At 44.4% G+C, this 16,379-nt stretch overlaps 1 protein-coding gene across 8 annotated transcripts in view; it reads right to left on the bottom strand.

Moving 5' to 3' along the window:
- LOC139048130 (uncharacterized) overlaps positions 1-16,379 on the bottom strand; it is a 424,803-nt gene that overhangs the window by 244,218 nt on the left and 164,206 nt on the right. For all 8 annotated transcript variants that reach the window (XM_070522634.1, XM_070522640.1, XM_070522641.1 and 5 more), the window contains one exon: positions 1,790-1,864. In XM_070522634.1, coding sequence (XP_070378735.1) covers positions 1,790-1,864 — 75 coding nt within the window. The remainder of the gene's footprint in view (positions 1-1,789; positions 1,865-16,379) is intronic.

Below are 16,379 nucleotides of genomic sequence, written 5' to 3'. Positions count from 1 at the left end.
TGACTGATAATTTTTTTATTCCCTGGCCACTTGAGGTATACTTATACCTGATTTTCCCACATTTTTCTCGTAAAGCTACCGCGTAGACATTTATTTATATTCAGGGAGATGCTATTAGTGACACACAATCTTCTACGCGCTTCAGGTCGGCCGCAAATAGCAAACAGTGCCTCCTTTAGATGCTTTTGCACACAGTACACAATCTTCCGTAAAAATTGTATCTCGGTTTCGATAACATCGCAAATATTATTAGTAAAAACAAGAAAGAGAATCGGCCCCACGATGGAGCCTTGTGGGACACCAGACGTAGCAACATCATCTGAACAACTTCCATTGAAAACACTTCTTCGGCGTACTTATCTAACACTGCGTTTGAGCCGGTATAACCATAAAAGTATTTACGCGTTCACATTACCACCGATCTCACCTGGTGAACCAGCCTATATCGACGTTAGTAACTATGCGAATCGAACTTTCGGTTATTTGCTCCGCTACTTTTACATTGCAACCATGATTTCTCAAGTTGCTATTATGCAAAAGAATATTACGAACAAGCTTAGAGTATGCAAGCACCATGTCAGATTCCATTAAATTTATCACCTTATTAGAATTTCTCAAAATTACTTCGATCGTTTTATATGTTCAATTTATGACCGTATAGTTACTCTAAGCGCAATTGAAACTAGCCTTCAATTTTTCACTTCCTAATTGACATCTCCATCGCAACATATATCGCATCATTTTGATCAGCTGTATAAACTGCGTATTAAATCTAGTCACGTTAACTTTCTTACCCTTTTTTGACCTCGCACATTGCTTGAATAGAATCGCCTCCCTTATGCAATCCTAAAGAGTACTAACAAACTTAAGTTTCCTGCAACATTACCTACCATACGTTGTGTAAACTGAATTTAATTACCGATTATCTTGGCTCTTACTTTGCAATATCAGGTAATATTGTATAATTGCAAGGCTGCCTTCCTAGTGCACACTGATTATTTCCATATACAATGAGCATAAAATGTGGGATTAGATAGTACCTAATTAATCATTCCATTATTTGTTTGGCCTGCTCAAAAAACTTTTTCCTTTAATAGCTTCGAGCACTGACGGCGTATATAAACGAATCATTAAATTGTAAAAAGTATTCCTTCGATGTGGGGCGGTTGCCTCCGGCAAAGTATTATTATTATTATTATTATTATTATTATTATTATTATTATTATTATTATTATTATTATTATTATTACTTAAGTGGATTAAAGCCTATTTGAACAATCGCAGGCAGGTTGTGCATGTGGATGATTGTTTTTCTTCTACACTAGAAGTACTTTCTGGCGTTCCTCAAGGATCGGTTTTAGCTCCATTACTGTTCCTAATTTATATTAATGATATTAACGAGGTTACCGAATCTCCCGTAGAATTGAAGCTTTTTGCAGACGACTGTTTAATTTATTCTCGAATAACACAAGCTACCGACCAAATTAGAATAAACCGTGTCCTTCATTCCTTGCATCTTTGGTGCGAAAAATGGGACATGGAAATTAATTACACAAAATCAACTTTTACGCATATAACTAATAAGAAGACTGTGCAGCTATTTTCTTATAATATTGGAAAAAATAATCTAAAAAAAGTTGATACCTTCAAGTATTTAGGTGTTACAATTGCACATAATCTGCAGTGGCATAAACATATTAATAATGTGTGCTCGACAGCTTCCCAAAAACTTTACTTTCTGCGGAAGAAATTGGAACATGCAACAAAAGAAGTCAAGCTGATAGCTTACAAAACATTCATCCGCCCATCCTTGGAGTACGCTTGTGTTGTCTGGAGCCCGCACCAAAAAGTCCTAAAAGATAAACTGGAACGAATTCAAAGAATGGCCGCTCGTTTTATTTCGTCAAGATACAGAAGAAGGGATTCAGTGACGGAAATGCTGAACTCATGTGGGCTCGAGTCACTTGAAAATCGAAGGAAAAAATCAAGACTAAAGCTTTTATTTCAAATAATTCAAGGGCACTTTAAGATTAAATCAAATAGATATATTCAGCCTCCGGGAAAACGGAGCGCGAGAACAAACCACACACGATCCATCAAGCCTTACGAGTCACGTGTTGATGCTTTTCGTTTTTCTTTTTTTCCTGAGGTGATCGAAATTTGGAATGGTTTGCCTGCTGAAGTTGTCGAGCAATCGGACGTGCACAAGTTCGAACGTTCTATCGACATCTTTTGTCAGGAGCACCCAACTTGATGATTATGATATATGAATTTTGTATGTTGTGCAAAATTGTACATTGTTGTACATTGTATTCCCTCCCTGTAACGACCCTCAAGCGAGGGTCAACAGTATCAATAAATAAAAAATAAAATTATTATTATTATTATTATTATGTTTCTATGTCCACTGTAGGACGAAGACCTCTCCCAGTGGTCTCCAATTACCCCTGTCAGGCGGTGTACACAATATGTGGATTCTTTAAATCTACGTAGTTAAACACTACATAGCTAAACTCGGGTTTTCCTTCTGAGAGAAATAATTAGTTGTCATTCTTAGCCGCTTATTTGGTCTATGTGTGATTATCTCCCGTCTTCATATTGGAATAACAAACTAATCCACGTGCCCCTGAAACTTGGATCGCAATTAGTAAAATAAATCCGCACTAACATTAAAAAACGTGCGTTGTTTAATAATGCAGCGGATCAAATCTGCGAAAAGGTAGAGTAATGCAATATATTTGAAATTTTGATCTCACGCCTTTAGTCAAGACGTTTATGCAAACAAACGGTTACGTATTATTACTTTCTCAAGCGCCTAGGGCAATTCCGCTAGAAGTGGAGAAGCTACTTTAACTGTAAAATGATTCACAATTTGACTTAGTTATACTTCGACCATATACAGGGTATCCCAGCTATCATGCGCCAAGATTAAAAAATATGCACATGCGAAGTAGTTGGACAGAATCATGGTAATGTTGTCTGCCGTCGCTTCGCGACACCCAGATTACTTTTCTTGCATTCCGCCTAATTATATATACAGTCATGATTAATTAATCAACTTCTAAAATACTATAACTAGATGAGAAGTGTCAATGAGAAAATTATAAAGCAACATAAAAACCTCCCAATAAAGATTTCTGTTGCTCAATACGTGCTACATAAAAATGATTTTCCGAGCATGAAAGAAGCACGCGAATACACACAAAACTGCCGGGCGACTGGCCGCTTTGGATAGTTTTCATGGCTCTTGGCCTATTGTCGCAAAAGTCGCGTTATTCCTTCAATTCTCCGCCCCCGCACCCTATGTATACACGCCTATTAAGCATCGCTTCTTCAAGAGCGGGCCGCAAGCCTACGTGCCGCACAGTTTTGCAAACGGTGGAGAACGTGATCTTGTGTGCATCCAGAGCACGTTGAGCTATTTGTGCTCGTGACTGCTGTAATGTGTGTGATTAATTTGTTCGCCGGAAAAGGTGACCGCTGGTATGGTCGAAACCGTGGTGGCTACACACCTGGCCTACGTGAAGCTGGGTGCATCCGTGGCTGTTGTGTTGCGTGTTATTGAATTGCTGGCCATTAAAGGTGAGTGCTAGCAGAGTCTAAACCACGGTGGAAGCAAGCCCGGCCTACGTGAAGCCGTCTTCATCCGCAGCTAGTGTTTTGTGCGTGATTAAACTGACTGCTGATGAAGGTGACCACCAGTGGAGCCCGAACTACGGCGAGAACCAGTGTACGCGTGTGTGATCCGTGTCTAGACGACAAGAGGTGAATGCCGACGCCTCGAGAGGTTTATAAGAACGCGCCGCTCCGACGTTTCACCAGTCTGCTCCGGGGACGATAAACAAATGCCGAGTAACTCCCGGTTGAATAAGCTGCCGACATCATGCCCCGACACCGAACACCGCCAGGCACCGTGGAAGACAGCCGCTGACGTCGAGGCGCCGACTTCGTGCGTCACTTACGGACCGCATCGGTTGGGACTGACTGTCGGCGCGCCCGATTGACTGTATGTCGCTTTTGATTCTGTGGACTCTAAATATTTGCTGTCTCGATTACTGTTTAGGAATCTAGTTGGAACTGATGTTCATTGTTCATGTTGTGATTGCACATAGTAATTGTTTAACTTGGTTACACCTGTTCTTCGGAATTGTCACTTTACTGTTTCCGTCTAACATATTCATATTCACTACTTAATAACGCCAGTTTCTTTTGTTGCTGAGTAATCACATTAAATTACTGCCTTTGCTTGATTTCATCAGGCCTTTGTCTCGTTCACGGCGGTAATTGGCTAAAGCCAGGCACCGGACTCCACCCCCTCATGCCACTACTTAGGAGGAGCTAACCCATCGACGCTGAGCCGTGACATTATCTGCCGTCCGCGACAGGATTTCTAGTGCAAAGTAGCCGCCTTGAACGGGTGGAGGACCTCGCTGAGTGATCCTCTTTATTAGGAGGAAAATTTCTAGTTGAAACGAAAAGAGAAGATTTTTCAAAAGAAATTTTTTAACGCTTCGTTGCATACCCTAACTTTCTGTTTTACCATGGAGTTAGAGAAGTTGGTATATATCGGCACTCAGTTCGGTCTCTCAGGAGCGGAGCTGAAGAAGTGGATAGAGGAGGAGCCGGCGAGACAACGACAGGAAAGGGCTTTAGCTCGAGAGGCATCAAAAAGAGAACGAGAAGTAGCGGAGAGAGAACACGCCGCAGCACTTAAGGCAAGCGAGCGTGAGGTGAAAGCGTTGTGTCTTAAGCTGGAGCTTCGAAAGCTGGAGAGGCAGAATCCGAGTAATGTTACCAGCACTCAAGGGAGGAATGCCGTCAATGGTTTGAGACTTAATGCAAGCACACTTCTCATCGCATTCGACGAAAGAAAAGATGACCTTGATGCATATGTACGCCGTTTTGAGGGTCTCGCTAGGAACCAGAGGTGGCCGGAGGAGCAGTGTACTACAGTATTGAGCACATGTCTCAGGGGGGAAGAGCTAAGTGTCTTTGGGAGATTGTCACCGGAAGAAGCGTCAAACTACCCCAAGGTCAAGGCCGCTCTCTTGAGGCGTTTTCGATTCACCATTGAGGGCTTCAGAGAAAAATTTAGAAACGCAAGATCAGCAGACGGCGAGACCGCTGCGAAATTTTCGGCAAGGCTGGGCCATTATTTTGACCGATGGATAGAGATGGCCGAGATAAGGAAGGACTACACTTCGCTTCGCGATATTTTGATTAAAAAACAATTTCTTAGTAGTTGCCACCCAAACTTGTCGCTTTACCTTAAGGAGAGGAAAGCTGAGTCACTTGATGAAATGCTGGGACTGGCCGATCGATTTCTCGAAGCACAAGGAGGCAATAACCATGAAAAAAGACGGACGAGAAGACGCAGCGAGAATTGAAACTGAGGACAGGAGAACCAGCCAAAGAGTGCCGCTAAAATGTTACCTTTGCAGTAGGACGGGGCACCATGCAGCACAGTGCAAGAGCAACTTTGTGGGTGGGTTTGGTCCCGTTTGCATTAAGTGTGGTAGGAAAGGGCACAGGGCAGACACTTGCTAACAGAGATGGAAGGAAAAGCCTCAGGCTTCATGTGTTTATGCACCTGGCAAGGCAGACAACCAGGAATGTATCCGCGACGGATACGTTGAGCTAAAGAATGGCAACAAAATTCCAGGGGCAAACGCTGTTATGACGACACGGCTGAAATTCCTAGTCGAGGTAATGCCTGTTGTTGCCGGCAATATGGGCGGGAAATCTGTCACTGTACTACACGATACGGGAAGCAACACGGTAATAGTCAGAAGAAGCCTTGTCAATGACGACCAGCTCACAGGGGAAAGTAGTCCAGTTTATTTAGTTTAAGGCACCGTGAAGATGCTACCTAAAGCTCGAATCCACGTCGAGATTTCTGCAGCAACATCACCGCCCTTTATATGCAGGAGCCTTTGTATGATGTAATACTAGATAACATAGAGGGTGTTAAAACACTGGACGAGCCGTCTAGCGAGGCAGCGACAGAGATGGATGATTTACCGGCAAGGGTGGAGGCGACCGCTGCCGCCGTGACAAGAGCCCAGGCGAAGAGCGCCGGAAAGAAATTTGAGAGGCTGAACACGCCCGACGTAAAAGCTACCCCCGGAACAGCGGGAACATACGCCGAGGCACAAGAAAGAGACGAGTCGTTGCGACACTGCTTTTTGCAGATCGGCGAAAGGCTAACCTCCAGAGATCAGCACAGCACGATTGAGTTCAAACAATAAAACGGGCTTCTGTATCACATGTACACAGAGCCACAGAGCCACGTTCAGCAGCTAGTCATTCCGAAGGAACATCGAGAAGCCGTACTAAGAATGGCCCATGATGGGATCATGTCCGGGCATCTGAGAGCTCAGAAAACAAAATATCGCATCATGGAAGAATTTTTTTTGGCCAGGCCTTACCGCCGACGTTAAGAGGTTTGTGACCTCTTGCGATATCTGTCAACGCACGACGCCTAAAGGAAGAGTGCCGCACGTGCCGCTGGGGAAGGTACCAATCATAGACACCCCATTTAAGCTGGTCGCAATTGACATTGTGGGGCCTATACAGCCACCATCCAGAAGCGGGAATCGCTATATATTGATTCTTATGGACTACGCGACAAGATATTCGGATGCGGTCGCTCTACCGACCATCGAGAATGTGGGAGGGCCCAAAGTTTTTCATGCCAACCTGTTAAAAAAATACGTAGACAGAGACGGCACACAAATGTCACAACAGAGTAACGCACTAGTTAGTGTCCTAGAAGAAGAAGGGAAAAGCATCCCAGTGCCAGAATTCGTGGAAAATGAGACCTTCAAAGACGTGAAGCACCCCGCCTCACGGCGACACAGCGAGAACTTCTAGACGAAATGAAAAGGAGAGCACCCATTTTCACCAATGTCCCAGTGAAGAGGGACTGGGCCGTATGCCACTTAGAAACCACGACCATGGCCCCAGTAAGTGTCAAGCAATATCCGCGGCCGTTTGCTACTCGAGAAGCTATAGAAAAAGAGGTAAAGGAAATGGAAATGCTCCGAATAATCGAAAACTCAGAATCGCCTTACATTTTGCCAGTGTTGCTGGTGAGGAAGCCGGACACAACAAACCGGCTATGCACTGACTTCCGCCGCTTGAAAGATGTGTTAGTGGCAGATGCAGAGCCCATACCTAGGTCTGACGCTGTTTTCGCCACAGTCGGAGACAAGACATTTTTCTCGAAGGTGGATTTTACGAAAGGATACTGGCAAATTCGTGTGTCGGAGGACTCGAAGCACAAGACAGCATTTTCCACCACAGCGGGACTTTATCGATTTAGTTTCATGCCGTTCGGTATAAATACCGCACCCGCCCTTTTCGCCAAATTGATGCGTCGAGTCGTGGAAGGGATACCACACGTGGATCACTATTACGACGACGCGCTCGTCGCCAGCGCAACGTGGGAAGGCCACCTTGCCTCGTTGAGTCAACTTTTCGAGCAGATCCAGGCCGCCGGTCTGACTGCGCCCAAGTAAACGCGAATTGGGCTTGGAGGAAATTGATTTCCTTGGACATCGAGTCGGAGGAGGAAAGCTAGAACCACTGGGGAAAACTTTAAACAAGATAGAAGCAGCTTCACGGCCGAAGACGAAGAGACAAGTGCGCGCCTTCCTTGGACTGAATGGCTACTACAGAGGATTTATCCCGGGTTACGCCGAGATTAGCGCACCTTTTACGGAGCTAACCAAAAAGAGCGAAAGTAACAGTAAATTGGACACAGATACACGAGAAGGCATTCCAAGAACTGAAGAACAAAATCTCCAGCGCTCCCATTTTGCGGCTTTCAGATTTCAGTAGGCCGTTCGTGCAACGCACAGACGCCTCCGACACGAGTCTCTGGGCGGTCTTAATGCAAAACCGCGACAGAACGCCTCCCCCCATAGCCTATGCTAGCAGAAAACGGCTACCTAGGGAGAACGCCTATAGCACGATTGAAAGAGCATGTCTAGCGCTCGAGTAGGGGATACAGAAATCCTCGGTGTATCTCGATGGGGCTCCCTGTGTCGTCCAGACGGACCATCAACCTCTAAGCTACTTGAGACAGGCACGGCAACTGAACAGTAGAGTCCTTCGATGGTGTTAGTTACTCCAAGAGTACCAGTTCACCATAAAACACATAAAGGGAAAAGAAAATGTGCGAGCGGATTATCTTAGCAGATTGTAAAACAGATATTCGGCAACCATAGACTTGAACGTATAACCTTCAATAGATATGAGTTCTGTGTTGATACCAAGTGACTTTCGTGGTATGATGAATACTACAAAATAATATTCTAGAAGGGGGGGGGGGCAGTGTCACAAAATTCGCGTTATTGCTTCGATTCTTCGCCCCCGCACCCTATGTATCCACGCCTAATAAGCATCGCTTCTTTAAGAGCGAGCCGCAAGCCTACACTGTAAAAAATTTCCGTAATTTTACGGTCAAACCTGCCGCAAAAATTACGTAGAGCGTTCAGTTTAATGAAAAACGGCGGAATTTTACGTAAAAAACGGACTTGAGCTCCGCTTTTGAAATACGGAGTGCCGTCCGTAGTTTCATGTGGAGGGCAACTGAGCATGTTAAGAGCGAAAAATCGACACGCAAAGAATATAAAGAAAAGACACGGCCCATGCTCACCGGCAGTTACATAATATCACCATAGGTAACGCTGCTTGAACATTATTCAGAGGCGAATCGTAAATACACACACACAAACGGAAGAGGTTTCAGTGGTGACGTTGCTTACCACCCTTCATCGCTTCTACACAACGGGTTGCATTTCTCCGCCTCAACACTACAGAGTGGACAGCAACTAGAAATGGCGGTGTGCGGAAGAGGCATACCTGTTCTACTTCGGATTTCACGCTGAGAATAAGAAGGAATCGACGATGGACTGCTACGCAAGTAAGCGATTTAAGTGTCCTTTTTCGTTGTTGGTGCACGTCGAGCGTGCGAAATGCACCGTGATGGCCGGCGACGGGTTCAAGTGTGTAGCGTGAGCGTGCCCTGTAATGACATTACCGCTTGGCCATGAGGATTGATAAAGCGGCGGCGTTGCGAGTCTGTGATAAAGGGTGTAGCGCTTGTTGTGCTGATTTAATATAGAGTACATTGAGACGCGTAGGCAACATCAGCGTCGATGACGTCGGTAGCAGTTCGTTGTCGGCTGTATGTGGCAGCTGATTTACTGACGTTGGCATTTCAACTTGCACTGTGTTGTGCTGTGTTCTTGGCATTCCAAAATAAAGTGACGTTACTGTTCCCCTTAGCGATCTCTCACGACGCAGATTAACACTATGTTAGCCGTATTTGGCGACGCATTGCATCACAGCGAAAATGTATTTTTCCTTAAGCTCAGGACGCCATGTCCTGGCTTGGCGTGCATAATCTGTGTTCATACCCGTAATTGAACGATTGCTTCTGGAATTGAAAGTTTGTTTCTGTATGAAGACCTCATAGAGTATGTTGTATGCGATGCCCCTACATCACAATGAATGGACGGTGTAGCGTGCTTGCTGCCGTAACCTCATGTGATCTGCAGTGTTAGCTAACACTGGTTTAACACGGTGCCTTGGAACACCTTGGGATCGAGCCCGAGCAATCGTGCGCGATTGCAATTGAACGTGTCCGCGTGATACTCGTTAAGGGTCACTGCAGAAGAAATGCATTGCTTTGCTAGCTGGTAATTGGCATGAGATGTTTCTCGATTTTTTTTTTCGTTTTTACTTCAGACAGCTGCCAGACTGACGATCAACGTTCTGACGCAATACGTCAGCATTTAACGTAATCTGGGAGTGGATTGCCACGTAAATTTTGCCCATCTGCGGCCGGAATTCTAAAGCAAGTGCATGTGATAAGTAATCTTTAACGTAACCTTGACACAGAAGCGGTGGCCATAAGTGTATAATGGACAACCAAAGTTACAAATGTTTCAAACTGATATAAAAAAATCAAAAGATGTGTCAACACTGATGTTAAAGGCTGGTCCTAATACTGACTGTCTCTAGGTGCGTAGACAAATTTTCAGCATATAGGCATCACTACAATAATTATACTAATATACATGTTGTGAGTTATGTAGAGCAATATCTCTGCTGTTTTGACGCATAGAAGGTGCTTCATGAAGTCTTCTTTTAAGTGAGTTGAACGATACAAATGACACCAAACGATAACGCAGCAACCGGCAATTCAGTGAAAAACTTATGTGCAAGAGTACTTGTAGAGGACAATGTTATTGCTTTACTGTGGGTATTATTACTGTAATATTAGTATTTCAATTGCAGCTATTGCACCAGTGTGTCTGTGTGTCGGTTTGCGCTCAGTTTCTCAGCAAGGGGGCCTGCTTGCAATGCCAGCGTGCCACAGCAGCCTGTCGAGTGGTGCTCTTTGTTCTGGTAAGCTGTGCCATTCAATTGTATAACTGTCTTGAATATGCAGTCTGAATGGACAGTGACTGCAAATGTTGATGGATTGATGAGGCTTATGCAAGTAGAGTAATTTTTGCAGATGCATTCAAAGGATAACTGACTATTTGTTTTTCTGTGGCAACAAATTTGATCAGCATGAGTACGTCGACTTGAAAGCGATATTGTTTCATACCTGACTTAGGTGCACATATAAGTGGTGTTTAAAAATACTTACGGTGCCATTGTTCAAGATCTGAGGCAACAGATAAAACATGCACCAATAAAATAACTGTTTGTCTAGTGTTGGCTTAATGAGTATGCATAAACACTGCCACTGATCACTAGCACTGTCATGCATGGGCTCCATGGTAACTAAGTTTAGCCACTAATAAGCTCACTGTGAGTAAGTGTTGAGCTAACACTAATAGGTGAATATGCGATGATGTAATTAGGTGCAACATTGGAAGGCAACGTAACAATGTAAAATTATACCCTGAGCTCCCAGCTGCATTGTGTGGTCAGGCGACCAAAAGATATGAATATTTAAAAGGGAATGAACCATGCTACTGCCAGTACGAAGTGACGGCGTCGTACACGGCAACATATTCTTTTTGTTCTGTCTGTAGCCCTGTTCGGGTCCCTCCTAAACATACACCAAGCAGCACAATTCAGAACACTCCTGCAGTTTGATCTGAATACTTCAATTTGCCAAGCAGGTTAAGTGATGACACGCTAGCATAGTGGGACATATTCTGCAAGTTGTGTATGCTTTGAAAATTTGTCATGATACTTCACTGCTAAAAATTTGGTGTACAACTGCACAAAGCAGCATCAAGAGCTACGTTGCTCCCCCATGTGGTGCCAAGGGTCTGTGCGTGTTTTGTAAGATAATCCTTGAGTTGTCGGCCGGTTTGTCCTACATAATTGCTGCTGCAGGACAGTGGGATGTTGTAAATAGCACCAACTGTAGTACCTATGAACTCCAGCACATTCTTTTTGATGTAAACTTCAGGTGTTGACCTGGTCTAGTTAACATTTTGTACGTGCCCAGGTTGCTTGGCGCTGAAAATAAAAAGGTAGTTTCAACCCTCCGAGCAATTTGCTTGAATTGACGGTTGCCTTTGTATACAGATTGCTTAACAGTCCTAGGCCTTGGCTTCCTCGAAGTTGTCTGACCTGAGACGTCAGCTACGTTCAACTCCATTAAATGCTTCGTGGCGATGCATGCTAAAAGGCAGAGCGAACGCTCTGCTAAAAGCAAACATTGTACTTGGTTATGGAAGCTCCCTACCACCTAGGGGTGGTACCAAGTGTTAAACGTGCTCTCCGGTGTTCCTGTAGCAACAACATGCTTCAGTGTTGAAGTGTACCAAAGGAAAAGGCAAAAACACCTTTGAGTGCGGGGAATAGCTCCAACTCTATGCTCACGACAGAAACTCTTCAGGCCCAGATAGTGGAGCTTGCCTTTCAGTAGTAGTTTTGCGAACTTGAACATGCGTGGCACTTTGTAGGAGACATTAAAAAGTTGCTCAACCTCTTTATTTGCGACTTTTCACCGCCGAGAAGACTGTCAGCTAGTCGTAAAACACTAGCTGCTGTGAGAACCAGCGTAGTAAAGGTATTCTGCTTCATTGGAACCTTTCTACCCTATATGACGTGAAGTAAGACTACTAAATGGGTAGAGTGATTTGTTTTCTCTGTTCTCTACAGTGCTAGATGAGTTCATGGAAGGGCGAAAACTACATTTCAAAAGATGAAGTGCCAACACAGACAGCACACTCAGAAAGAGCAAAGACAGGACAAGGCGCTACTTGCAACTGTTTATTGATGACAAAAGCGCTCACTATATAGCCATCAGGAGAAGGGGAAGAAAAAAGCACTGATTATGCGAATGCGCATGCTCGAAAATATGGAAGATGTATATGAAGGGAATCATAAGGTCAACCAAAATCTAAAACTTATCTAAAAATATGCATTCCTTTCTGTAAAGAGTCTCAGTCGGGGTGTCGACACAGGCGTCCCCTCTTAGCCTGGTTGGCCTCCAACAGTTCACGCGCCACAGTGTCTTTGCTTTTAAACATGGTTGTTGTATCATGAAGCCTTGCTTCACATATTTGCTTATTTTCATTCTCACATGCCTTGCAATGAAGCAGCAAGTCTGAGCCATAACCATTCTTGAGCGAAATCTTGTGCTCCCCCTATTGAAAAATTTGTAGGAGGAATTAAACGAGATGTATGCATGTCGCACAGATTTGACGAGAAATGAACGATATGCTATGCATAATGCTATGCACATAGAAAATTGGCGAGATCTGTATGATGTGCTACGCAGACTTTTACGAACTGCACGAGATATATGCCATGTGCGATAAGAACGCGCACAGCTTGTATGACATGTGTGCGATGAGTTGAGTAGACCTCAGGCGATTAAGTATGACGTGTGTGAGGTGGCGTGGGATGTGTACGCACTATAGTCGTATGAGCAATTTGATCTTAGAGGATGACTATGAATTTCATACAAAGTGTGTGCACTTAAGTCGCAGTGCATACAAAAGCTCATTAATGACAGTAAGATTTATGATGAGTTGTTTGTAGTACATGTAATAGCATGATCAATGTGCTGTATGATGACATTGAACCATTGTGACACATATACCAGCATAAACTACAGAGCAAATAAGATGTTCAGTGTTCAACTTCTGAAATTTCATGCAACGAACACATATACATCCCCATTAAAGCTGGTGTCGGTATTTTGATGCAGTGATTTTCACTTGGGGACATATTCTCGGATGAACAATTATGGTGATACTATATATTGCCTTTGCATGACGCATTCCTCGACCAGCCAATAAGCACTGGATAACACAATGATATTGTCGAAAGCTGTCATCAGAGAATGAATCCCTTGTTCAGAGTAGATCTGCCAGGATTTTAATACAATCTAGGAGTCGGGTACCATCATAGTTTCATAATAAAATGCTACATGTTTGTGCACACAATAAAAAATAATCTGGCAATGTCATTAGAGCACATTGGAAACACTTCAAACAAGGACGAGTTGGCAAAGGAGTTTCTTGCAGGCAGTTTGATCACCGACAAATTATGCATGAACTTTCTCACATCCTAATAATATTGATTGCATCAGATATGTCACTCAGAGGTAGTAATGGGCGAACTTGATCCTGCATATTTTCCAAATAGCCAAGTGTGTCAACCACAATACTGTCAAATAAAAATCTGCTAAGAGCATGTTAGTACCTGTTTATGTCAAATTGTAGAAGGCAGGCATGAAATTGGCTTTGAATGCCCACATATAAAAATAAAAGCAGAACCACAAAACAGTGTAAATAGGTTGGTGAACAGATAGACAAAACAGCAGTCGAAATCCATCACACTTTGTCACAAATAAAAAATATTGTAATTAAATAACAATCCCTAAAATGTCATCTGATAAATTGTGGTCAGGATCACTTTCTTCAGCTTGGCGGCGAACAATCCACTGATGGACAAGTAGTTGGCTCCAGTGTCAACTAAGGCGGTGATTGTGTGGCAGTGGAGAAGCACGTCTAGGTTGGTTGTTCTTTGTTTTGCGTTGCAGTTAGGTCTTGGCGTCGGATCACTGCTGCGTCGTGTTGACGTGTGGCTGCCATATCGCGTCATTAGGTCTTTGGTCGGTGCAGTCTTCACTTCCAGTCTTCGTCAGAATGGCGGCATGTCGTTTTTATGTCATCGAGATAGTCTCTTCGGCGTCTTCGTAGGCGGTAGAGGATCCTCGTCACTCGACGAAAAGCAACCACACCTCCATCGGTTGCTGCTTTTAGCTTTCCGGATATGGGCTGATGGACCGCCCTCGGGCTGGGCCAGTGTGTGGTCGACGTTATGGCGACAGCTAGCGGCCTGATATGGAACCGAGAAAACGCATTAGAGGTACGCTGTCGTTGCAAATGTGAATGGCCTGCCGTGGTGCCGCAGTGGCTTTGGCGTTGCGCTGCTATGCCCCAGGGCGGGAGACTGAATCGCGGCAGCGGCAGCCGCAGTTTGATGTGGGCGAAATGCGAAAGCGCTCGCGTACCAGGTACTGGGTGCGCTTTAAAAACCCCAGGTGGTCCAAACTATTCCGGTGTCCCCAACTACGTCTTGTCCCATGTTCCCTAGTTTTGGCCCGTCGAACCCCAGAATTTAATTTTAGGTTAACGTGAATGTGCATAGAAGGTCAAGTAGATGAGGTACAAATAAGCCCTGTTATGTAGTTTATTTATTTACTTATTTATATTATGGCTTTCCTCACAACATAGGGACATGTGTAACTGATTTTTATTTCTAATTAGGCCTGTCCTTTCCTCCAAGGTTTTTGGACGGCTACGATGACGAAGACGTACGCCACCTCGCCACCTAGAACTCGACAGTCCCAGGTACACTAGCCATAGGCAGCGCCTTTTTACATGGAGTACGTTTAAATGATTCAAATTGGCCTATTTTGCTTGCCAAGGTGTTGGGCCCGTGGCCCTCAAAAATGCACTGTAAACCTATGGAAACACTGCTGCTTGCGCGGACAGTTCTTTCGTACTGATATTCAAGAAAAGGACCAAAAAATTGTATGCAAATACGAAGGAACGAAGAGACGCAATGCTGAATGTGGAGTCTCTTCGTTCCTTCGTGTTTGCATCAAATTTCCTTGCTTGTTTTTAGGTATCAGTGTAGAAGCACTTCAACGCTTCTTTGAAGGCGCCGGCATTTGTGACGACAGCTGACTGTGATGCAGCATGAGAAATTGCGTTTGATTAGTGTGTCTTGTTAGAAACTGGTACAGGTTGTTATGTAGACGGAGTTTGGGCGACCTTCAACAACGTCTCCTTGGAGCTCGAACCAGCTTGACCATGGTGGAGGGTTCGGCAGGGAAAACGATGCGATGTAAAAACCAAACATAAATTTATTACATAATTACGGGTGAGCAGTGTGCTCCAAGACAAAAAAGGTACAGAAACGTTAGGCTTAGAACGGCAGAAAGCTGAGCTAGTTGGTAAGTATTCATAATGCAAAAAAGTTCTGCACGCCGCGCCTCTTTTTTGCATTATAAACGTTAGGCGTGCGTGCTCCTGTACGCAAGGGCAAAGATAACTTGTCTCCACGTGGCGTCTCGCTGACCTTCTTACACACTACACCATATGGGCAACCTCATTCTTCCTTGCTCCATGGTACAGGGCCTTGTCGGCACACTGGTCAGCCCACACAAACGAATGCGGAGTGTAAGCACTCCCTGGCGTAAAGGGGTCGAAAGTAAGCCACATCTGGTCAACTTACAAATAGGAATTCGGAGAGAAACCACTACCTGGTGTAGGGGGGGGGGGGGTGAACAGAGAACAGAGGAGTTTAGGATTTCCACTGGTACATAAATTCCGGTGCACATACCTCACGGACAAGTCTCTTGAAGTTGACAAGCGTGATGATTAGGCACTGCTTATCTCAGGCGTTTGACATCCGTTCCATTCATAGCCGCAGATAGTGAACCTTAACAGACTGCCCCACCGCCGAAGGATATACCGATGTGTAGGAGACGACATCCGCTGGCCAGAGTGATGACGCAGCTCGGTGCTTGTAGTCGCCCTCAGTTGTCGCACAGCTTTCTGGAGCACGAAACACTGTGGGCGTTTTCCCACGTCGCTAATGTTTCGTCCGAGCCTAGAAGCCTCAGAAGGGTCTGTAACAGTTGCTAGTTCATAGCAGGCGTAGCACAACTACAAAGAGACCAAACAGCTCAGTCAATGAGCGCGACACAAATTCTTGCTGAGCTTCCCACTCGAAAGTGACCATTTTCCAGATCATAGAGCAGCAATAAATAGATATATGAACTTCTTATACGCTTTACAAGAGATGACTCAACTGCGTAAACCAAAATAAAACCCTTTCAATCCTAAGTCATAAACAGAAAAGCTCAGGTTCCATGT

Source organism: Dermacentor albipictus, chromosome 7 (genome assembly GCF_038994185.2).
Source record: "Dermacentor albipictus isolate Rhodes 1998 colony chromosome 7, USDA_Dalb.pri_finalv2, whole genome shotgun sequence".
NCBI classification, from domain to species: domain Eukaryota; kingdom Metazoa; phylum Arthropoda; class Arachnida; order Ixodida; family Ixodidae; genus Dermacentor; species Dermacentor albipictus.
Note: the sequence above shows the minus strand (reverse complement) of the source record. Positions and strands in the feature narration are given on the sequence as shown.